General features: G+C 31.5%; 1 protein-coding gene across 1 annotated transcript in view; it reads left to right on the plus strand.

The window, feature by feature from the left end:
* Positions 1-1,168: 1,168 nt before the first annotated feature.
* The window catches only part of LOC136038217 (uncharacterized), a gene marked incomplete in the record, with an annotated part of 124,171 nt that continues 108,475 nt past the window's right edge, over positions 1,169-16,864 (plus strand). Inside the window, 1 exon segment of the mRNA XM_065721304.1 lies at positions 1,169-1,219. Within this exon segment, the coding sequence (XP_065577376.1) occupies positions 1,192-1,219 (28 nt within the window).

The following is a 16,864-nucleotide window of genomic DNA, read 5'->3' on the forward strand; positions in this document are numbered from 1 at the left end:
AACTTAAAACGAACAGAAATTACTTCCTATATAAACGGGGCTACTTCCTCATCAGCGCCCCGCTCTCTACGCTAAAGTTTGACTCTTTCTCTCAACTCTTCCTATTAAAACAGTAAAAAGCTTTTCATTTCCGTTAGAATGAGCCCTCTCGCAACATTCTAGGACCACTGGGTCGATACAACCACCCCTGGGAAAAAAACAAACAAACAAATAAATACGCATCCGTGATCTGCCTTCTGGCAAAAAATACAAAATTCCCCATTTTTGTAGATAGGAGCTTGAAACTTCTACAATAAAATTCTCTGATACTCTGAACCTGATGGTGTGATTTTCGTTAAGATTTTAGGACTTTTAGGGGATGTTTCCTCCTATTTTCTAAAATAAGGCAAATTGTCTCAGGCTTGTAACTTTTGATAGATAAGACTAAATTTGATGAAATTTATATATTTAAAATCAGCATAAAATGCAATTCTTTTGATATAGCTATTGGTATCAAAATTCCATTTTTTAGAGTTTTGGTTACTATTGAGCCGTGTCGCTCCTTACTAAAGATCGTTACCACGAACTGTTTGATTATTTTGCAAAAAGTCTCCTAGCCTTGAATTTTCTCTGTAGAGGAGGCCTGTGCATAATGATAGGTATTTACGTTTTTCCTCCAACCGCTCTCCTTGCATAAGAAGAGGAGTGGTTATTTCTTTGGCTGACCGAGTTATAAGACGAAAAAGGCAGAAAAGATATCATATACTCCACAAATCCTAAGAGACATCATCCCATTGATGGATGAGAAGAGACTTTGCACTGTTCTACCATACATTTCAAAACTGAGTGACAAATTGGAGAGAATCCTTTAAAAAAATAAACTTAGTGGCACCTTTAGACATTCAAATCAAATACAGAGCTTTTTCAACAGAGGTAAAGATAAAACCAACACCATTCCGGGTAGTAGTGTTTATAGAATTTCCTGTTCTTGAGGCCGTTTTTATATTGGGAGAACCCAACAGCAACTAGGTGAGAGGTTATTAGAGCATAAGCCTTCAATTGACAAGGCCATGAGGCTACGTCAAAGGCCTTAGAGGTTTTATTTCGCCTTGGCTCAATATTTGTTCGTTAGTCCGCACCGTTTCATCTTATTTGACAACACTTCCATTATTTCTCCAGTTAAAGGTCTCATGCAAGGTTTCAGAGAAGCAGATGAGACAAAAATCACATACACCAAAAGGTAGCTCTCTATACAAATACAGGAGAAACTTCTTTAAGTCTCGTTTACGACAAAATTATTAATTTTGATCGTTTTCACATTATTCCACAGGTTTTTATTGCAAAATCTAAAAAATTGTTGGATAATAATCTACTTGGAAAGCAATTAGCCTTTAAGAGTGCTGTAAGTATGATGAAATTGTGAAATTTCGTTTTGAGTTGTGTTACCCTTTCACTGTTGCTGAGAAAGGGTTATCCTATTTTAGTTTTGTGTTAAGTTTTTATTTGTATTTTTATCAGTTTATTTTACACTGAAAAATTTTTCAATTTTTCCACTGGCTGTTTATTGTCCTCGTTCTTCTTTTCTTTGCGATTTTGTGCTTCGTCATGATAAGCCAATGTGGTCTTAGAAATTATTCATAGTATTGATGATTAGTGGTAAGCAGATTTAGTTGACATTAAGCATTATAAATGTGAAAGTAATAATTTTAACCATATTTTTACAGTCATCCATTGTTTTAATAAATATGCTTGGTGTATTGCTTTAAAGGATAAAATGGATAAGGAAATCATTAATATTTTTACTGGTGTTTTTAACAATAGAAAACCTAAAAAATACCAATAGATAAAGGTACAGAATTTGTTACATAAAACGTTCAAATATTTTTAAGAGTCATGAAACTCATTGGTTCTCATCTGGAAGTGAATTGTAAGCTCAAATTGTTGAACTGTTTAATAGAACAAGCAAAGAAAAATTATGGAAATATAATTAATACCAATATTATGGAAATATAATTATGGAAATATAATTAATACCAATAGAAGCAAGTAAAAAAGGAAATGAAAACAATGTCTATACTAATCTATTCTCTGATGCCAAAGTACAAAAACCATCCATACACAAATTCAATGTTGGTGATTTAGTTAGAATTAAAAAAAGTAAGGGTGTTTTTCATAAAGGTTACCTACTAAATTATACAACTGAAGAGTTTCAATAGCTGCAGTGAAACGTACAATGCTTATAACGTATGAACTGTCGGATAAAATTAGTGAACTCATTATTGGTGGTTTTTACAAAAAGAACACTCGAAAGATATTCAATAAGACTTTCATTCTATAAATGGATCCATTAAAGTTGAATAGATTATTATCTAGTATAGTGAAAAGTAGAAAAACACAAAGAAATACAGTTCAAGGTCGTGTCATAGAGCAAGCTGGATTTCGTGACGATGCTGAAAAGTTGGGAGCTCCAATTGTTGAAGCTGAAGATAAAAATACAAATATGATTACTGATAAATTATATGAAACTGACATAAATTTAGAAAGATGATTAAAACGATTGGATGAATCTTAAACACTAATAAACATTTTTATTAGTCTTTTATTATTAGTGGTAACAAAAGATAAATCAAAGAGTCTTATACAAGTAATCCGATGAAGTTAGATGGAAACACTGATTATGAAATAGCTTTAACTTAATGCACACTATGGTCCTCATGGTATAATATTAGTGATCAACTTAAAAACAATGTATTTGAATACAGGGAAAAAAATAAGGATGAATGGTTTAAAGTGGTTATTCCCAATGAGTTGTATGATGAAGAGGGTTAAATTATTTCTTAGCTCGTTATTTTGATGCCTAATCAGTATATCATCCAATCTAGCAACAAGAAGTTTGTTAATATTTTGAAAGAGAATTATAAATTTCGGTTTAATAGTGATTTATGTTCTGTTTTAGGATTTGAAAATGAAGCTGAACTATGTAGTAATACAGTGAAGGTACTAAGGTTCCTAGTATTACAAGAAATGTTGATAAAATACATATTTACTGCTCATTAGTGGATGGTTAAATTTTGAATGGGAATACAACCTCTGATGTAATCTAGAGTTTTGCTCCAAAAACAGAACCTGGAATGCTACTCTCTGATATTTCTGTAGAAAGGCAATATCTTCCAATCGATCGAAACGAATATTTCAACGCTCTAAAAAAAACTATAACTGATCGATTAGGTAGATTAATTTCTCTGAATGTAGAAAATATTGAATATGTTTTGGATTTGAAAAAATTTTAATAAAATTATTAAATAAAATTTATTTATAATAAAAGCTGATCAATAAGAAAAAATTCTTGTATACAAGACAGTATGGTAGCAGGATTGGTACTATCTTCAGAAATGTTGCCAGTTCTCAATTGTTCAAGACGTCCACAAAAAATATAAAGGATGAAGCTCGTTCCATGTATAACACTGTGATTAAACATCGATTGGAATTACTTAAAAATAGAACGATTGAATATGGAAAAGATTGGACAGATTATAATCAAACAGAGTTAAATAACGTGAGATCTTTACAAGATATAGTTTCAAATAATACGAGATATTTCAATGAACATCTCGATGAACAATGGAAAAGCTTATTAGATGCAATGACTTTAGGGAAGGGATTTAAGCTACATCCCCAGTGATGCTCTTGTAGACTTCCTAAGTGACAATCGAAGATCCACCTCCACTATTTGAAAACCTTTTAAAGTTTATTTAATAATTTCTTCTGTATACAAATGGCAGTGAATAAAATCGTTGCTCCTTAATGGAAAATATTTCAAAAGCCTTTTATTGATCATTCTACAACCAAATATGAATATACAGAAATTAGAGAAAACAACGTGAATATACCTCAACAATTAAATAATAGTTTCATTTTAAAAGATGTAGAATCTTGGATTCTTCCAAGTGATAGTTACCTTCATGTAAAAGTGAAAAAAAACAACGGGATGGATCAAATATGCAAAATAATGCAGAAGGTACTTTAACAAATAATGGATTTAATTGTTTCAGAAATACTGAATATATTATAAATAGCTTAAATAAATAAATAAATAGCTTATATAAATAGCTACATATCTTCTGTATACAAATGGCAGTGAATAAAATCGTTGCTCCATAGTGGAAAATATTTGAAAAGCCTTTTATTGATCATTCTACAACCAAATATGAATATACAGAAATTAGAGAAAACAACGTGAATATACCTCAACAATTAAATAATAGTTTCATTTTAAAAGATGTAGAATCTTGGATTCTTCCAAGTGATAGTTACCTTCATGTAAAAGTGAAAAAAAACAATGGGATGGATCAAATATGCAAAATAATGCAGAAGGTACTTTAACAAATAATGGATTTAATTTTTTCAGAAATACTGAATATATTATAAATAGAAAATTTATTGAAAATGTTGATTATGTAGGTATAACGACTACTATTTAAAATTCATTAGAATTGTAGATGACTATAGGCGAAGCGTAGGTACTAATATGTTTTGGTATGAAGATAAAACCAAATCCAATGATCCTTTTAAAGCAGAAAATGAATTTGAAGGCACTTTTACACTTGCAGAAGTGGGTGGCGGAACGATTACAAAAAAACGAAATAACGCTTTTAATATTGGTTAATTTAAAAGATGTAATAAAACGAAAAAGAGTCACGCGGTTAGTATGTATTTACCATTATCAAATTATTTAGATTATGTTAGGATATTAATCGTATTTTTCGAGGCGTAACACATCAAATTATATTAAAAAGCAACGACTTTCCCGATATGATTATAAAATCTGGAGCTAGAAAATTTTAAAGTAGATGTAATGAATTTATCTTGGATGTTACCAGTATTATATTCCGGTTTACCCAGAGCAACTCAATTAAAAGCCAGATGAACGAAGAAGGCAGAACAATTAAAAGCTGTATTAGGAGGGCAGCTCATCTGAATTAAGATGGGAAGCATGTAATACCTATAAAAGTGATAATAAAACAGATAAAGAATTAACATGGAGGGTAATCAGTGAGCACTATAATAAACCTAAATTTGTTATTGTGTTGCAGAAATCTGAGAAAAATAAAAGTTCTAGGCCAGAAAAATATGGTATTTGACCATATGGACACTAATAGAATTGAAATGAGAGTATTTGGATGTAAATATCCATAAGAAGATTTTAAACGTGATTTCAGTGATGCTAATGAAGATTACTCTAACGCTTATCAACGATTTTTCCAGTTGGGATATAAACATAAAAATGTTGATAATTGAACGATTATAAATGACATTGATTTGATAACAAATATCCTTTTTTTGATGTTTCAAAGCGTGAATCGAATATTTATTGAATTGGATAAACTGCTAATATAGAAATTAAACTTTTATTAGATCAAGTACTTACTAATACATATAACATTTACTGTGTTATATTTTCAGAAAGAAAAGCAATCATGGAAGTCATTGATAGCAAATTATATGTTAATATATAAATTATTTTCGATTTGAAATTTTGTTTAACAAAATTATTTACTATTAAATAAAGAAACTTTTAAGTAAAATGAAAAAGGTAAATGAATATAATCTAACTATTAGGAAAGAAGATTTAGAGATTGTAACGGAATACACGATTATAGGAATAAAATTTGTTACTACTAAATATGGGCAATAAACTTGTTGTTACTATTCATTTCAAAGGTGATATGGTTGATATATTTACCCCTAGCCGTTTTGATGCTAAGGCAGCTGATTTTGAAAAGAAATTTAAAATATTAGATAAAGGTATGATTTTAAAGGTCATTGAAAGAAAATATAAAGACAAACAAATTATTTAGACATTGAACTATTCACTAAATTTTAAATTATTACTTTTATTCGTGGTATGGGGAAAATCGAATATAATTAAACCAGGCCTTCCTAGGCCTGATCGCATTGAAATAATGGCCCTAGAAGATGGAAAGAGGATGTATTCAAACAAAAATTAGAAGTTCTAGTGCTCTTTTAAGCGACCAAAATGATTAGAGGGCAACTGAACCTCCTCTAACGCCAATTTCCCCCCAAAGTTGTGTGATCAAAATTTTGAGATAGCCACTTTGTTCAATTTAGTTGAAAAATGAAATAACCATGTCCTTAGTAGTAAAATTATTCCCCATATTCCTCGGGGAGAGGCCTGTAAGCTATGAAAGCTACTAATTGTTATCATATAGAATTCGTTATTCGGAGGTATACAGGTGCTTTTCATGGGGGGAGGAATTATACTTGGGATTTATTTTAATGTGGATAAAATTTCTGTAGAAGGAAAGTTCCGGGGGTGAAGTTTCAAGAGAAAATATTACACTGGAGAAATTACCATAGAGAATCACTATAATAAATTCCTTTTCATTATCTTATATTCTATTTATACGAAATATTTAATTTGAAAAAAACTCCGAGGGAATTGTCCAGGGGTTTCTGTCCACGTGTTCCCTTTTCCAGGAAATAATTTCCACGGAAGGAGGATCTCTGAAGTGATTGAGGCACTAATTAGAGATTAAAGTCTTATTCAACTGAAAGAATACTAAGAAGGATTTTTCTGGCTCATTTGTCCGTGATCAATTTCCTAGGAGGGTGAATTTCCAGCAGGGATGGAACTGTCTGAAGGGAGTTTGGCAGGGAGGGTCACATTACGTTGGATGAAATTTCCTTAGGGGATTTTTCAGTAAGGATATCTCATAGAGGGAGAGCCAGATTTGCCGGCATCATTTGAAAAACGAAAGAAATTAAATAAAAAAAAACAAGTTTATTTCATTGAAAGTAAGTTTTGCATTATTTTTACTGAAATTAATCAGAAAAAAAAAACATTTTTTTTTAACTAGAAGCAAAAGTAAGGAACCAAAATCAAACTCAAACAGACAAAAATCATTCTATGTAAGAAAATCTGCCCTCTCCTCAATACCTTGCTCTTTACGCTAAAGCTTGAATGTTAGTCCCAATTTATAAAAAGCGGCTACTGAAAAACGGGGCCCGTTTAAGTAGAAGTTTGTTTGAATGTGATAACAGCCTAAACGTAAAGAGCCAGGTATGAGGAGGGGACAATCCTTCAAATACAAAATAAACTTGTCAAACTTAATATGCTAACTTCGTTTTAATTTCTTTTGTACGGGGATCCAAACTCGAACCTGCATTACTTGAAAAAATATTCAGAAATTAAATAGATTTTTGTTTAACTGAAAGTAAGAAGACATATCAAACCTTAAGCCACAGGGGGCTCTCCCTTCCTCAACACCTAGGTCTTTACGCTAAAATTTGAATCTTTGTCAATACTCAGTTTTCTAAAACTAAAAAACAAACTACAATAAACAAACAGACTGGCATTGAGGAGGGAACAAGCCCTTTTCATAAACAAAATAATTTCTTTACAATTTAATTTTTAACGTCACTTTTTCATTTTAGCTAAGAAAACTAGTTTTTTATGTTTTAATCACATAAAAGTTCCGAGTCTAAAAGAAAAGGACACATGTTTTGATTGTTTGATAGCTAGCAAAGATAAGCATTTTAAACTTTCTTTGAAAAGAGATATCAATTTTAAGAAATCTAATATGTAAAAATTACCCACAATTGCCACTTATATGAGATTCTTTTACGAACTTCACGTGTAGTGAGTATAGTAAGCTGACCAATTAAGTCAGAATTTGATTTTAGTAAACTAAATATATTAAGACACAAAATACAAAGTTTAGAAATACCGCTTTTACTAAAGTATTGAAAAAGAAATCATCAATGGAACAGCACATTCAGAGAAACAAACGCACACCACACAACCGATCATAAAAAAAGACAGAAAGAGAAAGGAAGACTGTTTACCTACTTTAATAATTAAGATATATAAGTACCTGATGGAGGCCTTAACCCTACTCGCCCATCCAATTATATAGGCCAAACAGCATAGCCATGCACATTCAACCACAATGAATAGTCCAGGGACAGGCAGTCGTGTCGTCAGTAAGCATAAGTCGTTATAAACCGATTGTTTCAGACTATAGAGCAAACAAATAATTCAAAAGGGACCAATACAAGGGCTCATCAGGAGAATACACACTTGCCTATAGGGTTTCGGCACTTTAAATTCCCTACCCAGGCAAATCGGCATGCCTAACATTAGCTCCTTTTATACTGAGCTTATTTTTAATATGTTATAAATTCTTCTTTATCTATGCACATATAACCTAAATTAAATTCTTGGAGGTGAATGCAAATTAATACTTCCAAAAACTACATCTTACATAAACTCCACTGGCAATCCACTGTTAAAGATAAGGGACTCACTATTGCCAATGACAAGGGTTTCAAAATCAACCAAAGATTTTGCTAAGCATTACTTGATAGTTCTTTCTGTATTTACTGAACAATTCTTGAAATGAAAACTAAATACTTTAAATTGCCAAGTTAATTTATTTACAGAGAAACCTCTTAAAATCAATTTGTGGCTTGAAATTTTATAATATATATTTTAAATCAGTATAACTACCCAAATTCTTGCATATCTAAGTAATTGTGAGTAAAATGCTGATTATGTGATGTTTGAATGTATATTACTTTCAGGGAACGGGATATTCCTGACTTCAAATGAAAATCATTAATTTTATTACACATTTAAAAAAATAATTTATTATTATCAGAAATATGAATTTTCAAATCGAAAAATGATCTTTTTGACCTGTGCCCTGACTAGGTTCCAAAGTTAACTATGGTGGATAAATATTTTTAGAAATATTAATAATTTCCTTAAAGTTTAAAACCTAAATGTCATTTAAATGTCTTTTATTATTTGAAAAAGCATGTTTTAAATTATTTGGATTATACTTATCTATCAAAAATTTATATTCTAGTTGACTTAAATACAAGTAAGCTATTGCATATCTAAGTAGTTGTTAGTAAAATGCTGGTTATGTGATGTTTGAATGTATATTATTTTCAGGGAACGGGATATTCATGACTTCAAATCAAAATCATTAGTTTTATTACACATTAAAAAAACATAATTTATTATTATCAGAAATATGAATTTTCAAATCAAAAAATGATCTTTTAGACCTGTGCCACGACTAGGTTCCAAAGTTAACTATGGTGGATAAATATTTTTAGAAATATTAATAATTTCCTTAAAATTTAAAACCTAAATGTCATTTAAATGTCTTTTATTATTTGAAAAAGCATGTTTTAAATTATTTGGATTATACTTATCTATCAAAAATTTATATTCTAGTTGACTTAAATACAAGTAAGCTATAAATGGACTGACATTACCCCAAGGGGAGTTCTCACAATTTGCATATACAAATTACCATTAAATCTTATATATATATTATACAAAAGAAATTCTGATAAATCAAAAATCATGTCTAAGCTGTAGCATCTGGAACTAACTGTACTGTTAAAACAGTTTGTCCATCTACCTTTTTAATTATGAGTGTTTATTTTTAGGAACCTCGTATTAAATAAAAGAAAAGATTTCTTAATAACTGTTTTTAAATGTTCAAACATCACATTAAGTGATAGATTTGTGAACAATGTCGCAAAATCGAAGTACTCTATTATTTTGGCAAATATTGTTGCTAAAGAGTCTATCACCTGCAGTGAATTATAAACACTCCAGTATTGATTAAATTTCGAAAAATTTTTAACACGAGAACAACAGGCTTTAAGTTTATTTATGGTTTCTGTAAAATTAAATAGAGGTCGGTAGCAGCAATTCGAGTTGGACATCTATCTGCTCCAACAATAAAACATGGTTTAGGGGGCTTTTTGTGAAATTTTAAAGTCCAATATGAGAAAGGGAACTTTTCATGATTTTCATTAATTCTAATATTAAATTTTATAAACTGTATTTCCTATGTACTTTCATTTAAGTTGTCATCCTCTAGATTTACCTTTTCGCAAACATTGGTCGTACATAACTCCCTTGTTAAGACATTACAATTCAGCTTCTGACAGATTTATGGCCAAATTGTTATTAGCTTTATCCACAAGTACAATCATAAATTCATTATGTAGATTAGCAATTGCTTATTTTATCCTAGCATTATAAAATAATGAATTATTGTTACGGTTTTGTAAGTTAGCCAATATTTTATTGCTTATTCTACTAATAATTAATTTCTTCCGAATTTGAAAACTCTGTTTATTTTTATTAAATATAGAAACTTATCAAGCTATACCACTTAAATAAAGCAAAATCATTTTCTAAGCTACCAAGAATACTTGATGGTTTCAAATGATGGGAAAGATGGAATTTAGCCAATTTGTTCGTTATATTTTGAAGATTCTCTTGATCTATTATTGATAAGTCCCCTGTTATAACATGTCGGTGAGTGGGATTTACAAACGGACCCAGTTGTTTACAATTACACACAGGTTTTCAATTCATATTACTGTCCCACCTTTAAAGGATTAGATTATAATTAAAGATCCTTTACCCTATTCTTTTTGAGAATTGGTTAGTTCAAATTGGACTATCTTTATAGTTCAAATTATTAGGAAGGGCCTGTTTCATCTCTCTCTGATTTAAAATTTCTGGTAAATTAGTATCTTCGTTCTTCTTACAAGTAAATTTAATAGGTAAATATAACCTGTTATCCTAGTTACAGATCTTATAAGACTTATTCTGTTTTGAAATAAATTTTGTTTTAGGTAGAATGCGAATTGCATTGTATATTACTTTAATTTTATATCCAAGAGCTGCATTATTTTTAATGATCCAGAATAGTCTCATTAAATTCCTCCTGGATAATTTATTTATACATTGTATCATAAAAATCACACCCTTAGCCTAAGATAAAAACTTAGAAATTAAGTGCAACTGAATCATTCATCCTGGCATGTGTAGGCTTTGAAAGGAAATTGAGAAACACCAACTTCCTTGCTTTTGTACGTCTTTGGTCCTGAGAGATATGGTTGACATAAGATACATTTGATGGGATCAAATAATTTTCCTATATTAATTCCTGGGTTGACCTCTAGTCCTTTTTACTTAGGAATACCTTGGAATATTGTAAGTGCCTTAATATCTTATAGTTTGTAATTGTAATATTGTGTTGGTTTTATACCGCGGAATACATAATCCCAGTGTTACATATATAGACGCTGCCAGATTCCTGAACCCTTGTTTTGTGAGTTTAATAAAAGTATTTATATTATACTAAATCTCTCCACAGCGTTATTTAAGTTTGTCATCTGTACCAGTATGACGCCCTACATAATCGGTCAGCCTGACCCTGAGGAATCGCTACCCTAGTTTTAATACCCTTGGGGCCGCACCCATACCCCTCCAAGGGCAAGCTAAAGAGCCAAGTTACGACAAAAGAATCTAGTTTACTACATCTCCTGGTTTACGGAAAACTGGGTCAAAAAGACTAAATAAAGTAATTGATTAAAAACAAAATGACTTTACCAGAAAGCAAAATGATTTCACGTTTAGCGGCGATTGAATTAACAAAACTTCGAGCAGTTTTGCTAGAACTCAGCCTATTATAAATAGAAAAAGGCTCAACCATTAATTTTAAAATGAAGAAAAAGTACATAATATTTAGCAAGTGTATTACTAGTAGTTTTAATAGTTTTAGTAATCAACGTAAACTGGTTCATGCAGTAGTACCGTGTATCACTAAATAATAAAGGATAGGTACCACAAATTAGAAGAATAGAAAAAATATAATATGTAAACAAAAATATAACTGGACCGTAGAAATGTTGGTAGAAACAGGAGAATTTTGGGCAAAATAATAGCAAACAGTTTCTCATTCATCCTTACTACAAGTACAGGCTATATACTTGTAGTTTAAACATAAAACTGCTAAAATTTAGCAAAGGGAACACATAAATTGTTGTCAGAACATTTGTAGGTTATAAACTGCCATTTCCGATGGGTTTAAGAGTAGAGTCACTTTTAATATATATATAATTTTGTGACGTAATAAGCATTAAAAAACCAGCTGAATACTTGATTAGCTGCGTAACATCACAAATGGAAATGGAAGACAAAGATAAAAATTTCGCATTTAAAGCACTTGAAGAGAGGGGTGAAAAAAAGTAACATGATGAGGCAGAGAGAAAAAAGTGGAAGTATAGCAGAAATTTCTGAATGAAGCAAAAGAATTGTTACCCAACTGAGATGGATAGCCTGCATAAGGCTTACTAAATTCAGCGAGAGATACCGATAATAACAGAAAATGGAGGCACGGGGATATGTCTTAAAATGGCCTCCTTACCTTAAAGGGATGACCTTCATCAGAACAATGGTGTTAGATAAAGCTCAAATTCTGAAGTAGCCGCGCAAAATGCGTCAGAAGAAAGTTCAAATTTGAATTTTAAAACCTTGCTGCTTCTGAGCCATGTAGACGTAAATGAAGCCGATTTGTGAAAAATGTTATGATTGTTTAAATAGAATATAAGGCCAGCAGTAAAACTAAAAAAGGAGTTTTACTGCTGATGATGAACACTGTATATGTCTTCGAAATATCCAGTTAAATTTTATATCTATTCGCTGTCAATAAAAAAGTCTCATCCCTATTTTGAACTGTTTTACTTTGTATAAATAAATATAATCTAACAAAAAATTATTAGTTACAAAATGTAAAATAAAAGGAAAAATAAAAGAAAATGTACTCAAAGGAACTTTTCCCTGTCTCAATATTTTTTTTTTTTTATACCACATCTTCGCTTTAATGGAATTGTGTCTATCTTTTTGTATTTTTATGCATCAATTTAGAGGAAGTTCAGGAATCTCTAGGGGGGAGGGGCTTATTACTATAAACCAAAAAAATATTTTGACACACCAAAGTTCCAGATTTGGCCCTCCTACAGTTTTTTCTTGTTTTTCTTACTTACTGCCAGAAAGAATCTGTTTCCAGACACATAAATGAACATGACTGTATTTGCAACACTTTTGATTTTACATAACTCCTAGCAGTCCTGCCTAATATTTCAACTGTAATTCATGCTAGTGTGACTATTTAGATGCCTTTTGATTTAGGAAATCTTTTTGCATGCATATGGAAGCCTAGCAGCCTCCAATCCATTTTTGTGCTTCACATTTTTCTGGCTTACGAAAGATTGTTAGTAGCCACGGCTCATATTTCCAACTTGATTTTTTTACCTTTCCTTTGATTGTTTAATCCAATGAAGCCTAAGAGTTTTGTAACACCTTTGTCGTGTCTTTTTAAGCAGGAGATTTCCTCCATCTGGATAATAGGCCCTATCTAAGCCTATATTTATATTTATCCAATTTTGTTAACTAGATGGAAAATTGAAATAGATGATTAGTTAATTGACTGGGGGACGTACACGAGGTGCCATCTATACCACCTACAGCTGGTCCCGTCCATCGTATCCGGGGCTATGAATGGTATAACTGTTCGAATTTGTATCTGGTATGGTCAAAAATTTACCTAAGATCAATTATATGGACCAATGAGAATTTGGGAGAAGAGCCAAAATGGGATTTCCAAACCAACAGTAGGTTGTTTAATCGGACCTTTTTGCCATACAGCCAAAAATGAAGTTTTACTTAATTTTTGATTTTTTTGTTACAAAACTAAGTTTTTGGGTGGATTTCCATCTTTTAAAACATATATTGAAAAACTGTGCATAAGATTTCAAGGTGTGTTGGTCTAAGCAAAGGCCAAAGCATTACTTGCCCTATTCTGCTTTAAGAAACATATACTTTGCTCTGTTTTAGTCTAATATTAATTTTTGTTCTGTATTATAATCATCCGAATTTAAAAGCAATATTAAACTAATGTACGTTTACAAAATAAACCCCTAACAATCCTGAAACCTTTTATTCCATTACCTATTACACTTCCATATAAGTCTGCAACAAAATCTTCATAAAATTATCTAGATATACTTCCAGTTTCTCAATAATCTACTTTTGGAGCATTTGTTTTCAAATTTAATTAAGACATTAAAAAATTGTCACCATATTACCTCAGTAAAAGTTTGCTCTCTGAATCACAAGATTTGTGAAATTATAACAACAGGCAAAAAAAAGTATCTGCATTGACAAATAAAGTGCTGAGAGATCTGAATTTGCTCCGTTAGTGACAATAACCAGGTGCTGGAATGCTCACAATGACCTTATTGATAAATTTAATTCTTCACTATTAATACAAAGGAATTTAAATTTTATTTACTTCGAACTTATCTTTAATCTAAAGTCTATGAAATAAGGTAAGTTGTTTGTAAGTTTGTTGCTATAATTAAAAAGGCCTCTCGGCTATCTTTGGTATTACTTTGTGTTTGATAATACTGGAATTTTCTATTTTATTTATAAGCCCTTAAGTAGCTGCTACTTTTGTTTAACTGTTGTGTTTTTGTATCTTTATCGTCGTGTTTATCTTTGAACAGTAGTGTTATCTGTTATTAAATCCATGGAAAATTTAAATAGATGATTGGTTAATTGATTGGGTACGTACACGAGGCACCATCTATACCACCTACAGCTGGTCCCGTCCATCGTATACTGAACTAAGAATAGTATAACTACTCAAGTTGGTAACTGGTAAGGCCAAAAGTTTACCTATGATCAATTCTGAGGGCCTATACATTTTTTATATTTACGCAATTGGGAATTTTTAATGCTATATCAAGCATGGAATGCTAATAAGCAAGAAGGCGATACTTTAATAACCTCCTTGAAGACGCCCTTAAACCTAAGTTTACAGTTATGTCTTCTTCTATTCTATGATCCACCTAATTCTACTATACTATACCTCCTTCTTCCTCTACTTCACTATTCTTCCCATCCAATTCTATAGGAAGTTTCATTAATCGTAGGCTGACAAGTAGGAGTAGTAGTAGAAGTAGTAGGCCACTGTAGTATTGTAAAAATATTGTGACTAATTTAAAGGCACTTTATCACATCTCTGTGTACTTTGTAGATTCGTCTTGATAACTCATTCTGAGGCCACTCTCACTGTTTTTGTTGCCAGGTCTTTTACACAGGAATATGCAGCCCGCCTGCAACCAAACCTTCCTCCTTGATGCGATCTCAACAATAATATTTTGCATTAAGATTTCTCTTCACCTTAATATACATAATAGATGCTTGTTCTAACGCAAGCTGCTAAACAACTGTTGTGGCAAACATGTCTTTTATTTAAAACTAAATTTAGATTTTAATCTAATATTAGAGAAGTTTGGTCCTTTAGCAAGAAGTTATGATGCTATTTATTGAAAACATCAAAGTTATAATTTAAATCTTGAAGTTTTAAATGTAAACCGTTCAATCTGTTCTTATAGTTACAGTAGTGCTTCAAAGTTCTTGGGGAAGGGTGTGAATTTTTTTTTACCCCTATGTGCTCAAACCTGGTAGTACTTCCTCTCTCTGCAATGAAAAAAACAAAATTTTTCAACTGAAAGTAAGAAGCAGCAGTACAAGTAAAACGATCAGAAATGATTCCGTATATTAGGGGGTTGCTCCTCCTTAGCACCTTGCTCTTTGTGCTACAGTTTGAATTTTCAAATTCTTTAAGAACGACTCCCGAAACAATAGGTTTGTTTGTTTGGAACAATGTTTTTTTTAAGTACTAAAAAAACTTTAGCGTAAACAGCAAGGTGCTGAGGTGGAGCAACTCCCTTCATACACTAATAATTTCTCTTCGGTTTAAGTTTTAATGTTGCTCCTTACTTTCAGTTGAAAATACTAGTTTTTTCATTTAATTTTTAATCATTTTTTAAATAATGCCAGGAAATCTGGCAACACCTCCAAGGAAAATCCCTCCTCCTCATGCACTTATTCTCAAGACGATTTAATCCTGGTAAAAATTTACCACGGACAATTACCCTTAACATCTCCTTGCGTTAAATTAAGTAGGCAAAGAAAAAGCAAGACATGCAAGGAATTTTGTATGGGAATTCTGGCAACTTCCCCCACTGTAAAATTCCAATGAATAGTTAACCCGTGGAAACTTTCCTCTCTAAGGAAAATTATCCCTGTGGAAATTCCCGCCGGTAGAAAACTCGCCCCCCCCCACCCAAAATATTTATACATACTTCTGAATAACAAATACCAACATCAGGTAGTGGCAGGGCCTTAAGAATGGGTGAAGCAGTTATAGCCATAGAAAAACTTTCACTGACAAAAGCTACAGTGACCGTAACAAAGTCATATCGCTTGTGCTTCTTTGACTTCGTAAAGGGGGAGTTTAAACAACGGCACAATCACATATTTCGGTGTTACTTCAAGATTACTGTGAAAATGATGAACATGATCTATAAATAGTCTTTATTTATTTCAGCGTCACATTCATAACAATTGACAGTTATACGATTGGTTCTGGTTACAGAAACATTACGCTTCTTATCGGCACTTCAAAGCAATTTCAAAGCAAATGTCAGAACAACTACCATCAAAGCTAACTTCACAAAACCACAAGTAAGTTACTCGGAAAAAAATCTAACTATGCATAAAATTCAATTTTGCTTTCCTTTTCAAACCTGTTTCGAACTAGCCGATAAAGTAACAAAAATACAGTCTAATAAAAAATTTTATCTTATTTTGGAAGGCGCTGAACACCTAACTTGTGTGAGAAAAAAGTATGGTAACTACAACTCGTAAAAAGCTTCGAAAGGGGAGTGGGAAAATCTACAGAACGGATAAAATGGGAGATGAAATAATAGTTATAGAGAATGTTAAAAATTCCCGTCGAGCCCGAGTAAAGTCACTTTCGAATTGTTTTCCTTTTAAACTAAATAAAAAAGTGCTTGACTGTTTGTCGGTCGAATAAAAAATCATCGGTACTTGTCTGTTAAAAAGAACGCACAAAATGAGTGAGGTTAGGTTAATCCTAATGAAATATACTAAAACATGATGATAATATAA

Source organism: Artemia franciscana, chromosome 17 (genome assembly GCF_032884065.1).
Source record: "Artemia franciscana chromosome 17, ASM3288406v1, whole genome shotgun sequence".
Lineage (NCBI taxonomy): Eukaryota > Metazoa > Arthropoda > Branchiopoda > Anostraca > Artemiidae > Artemia > Artemia franciscana.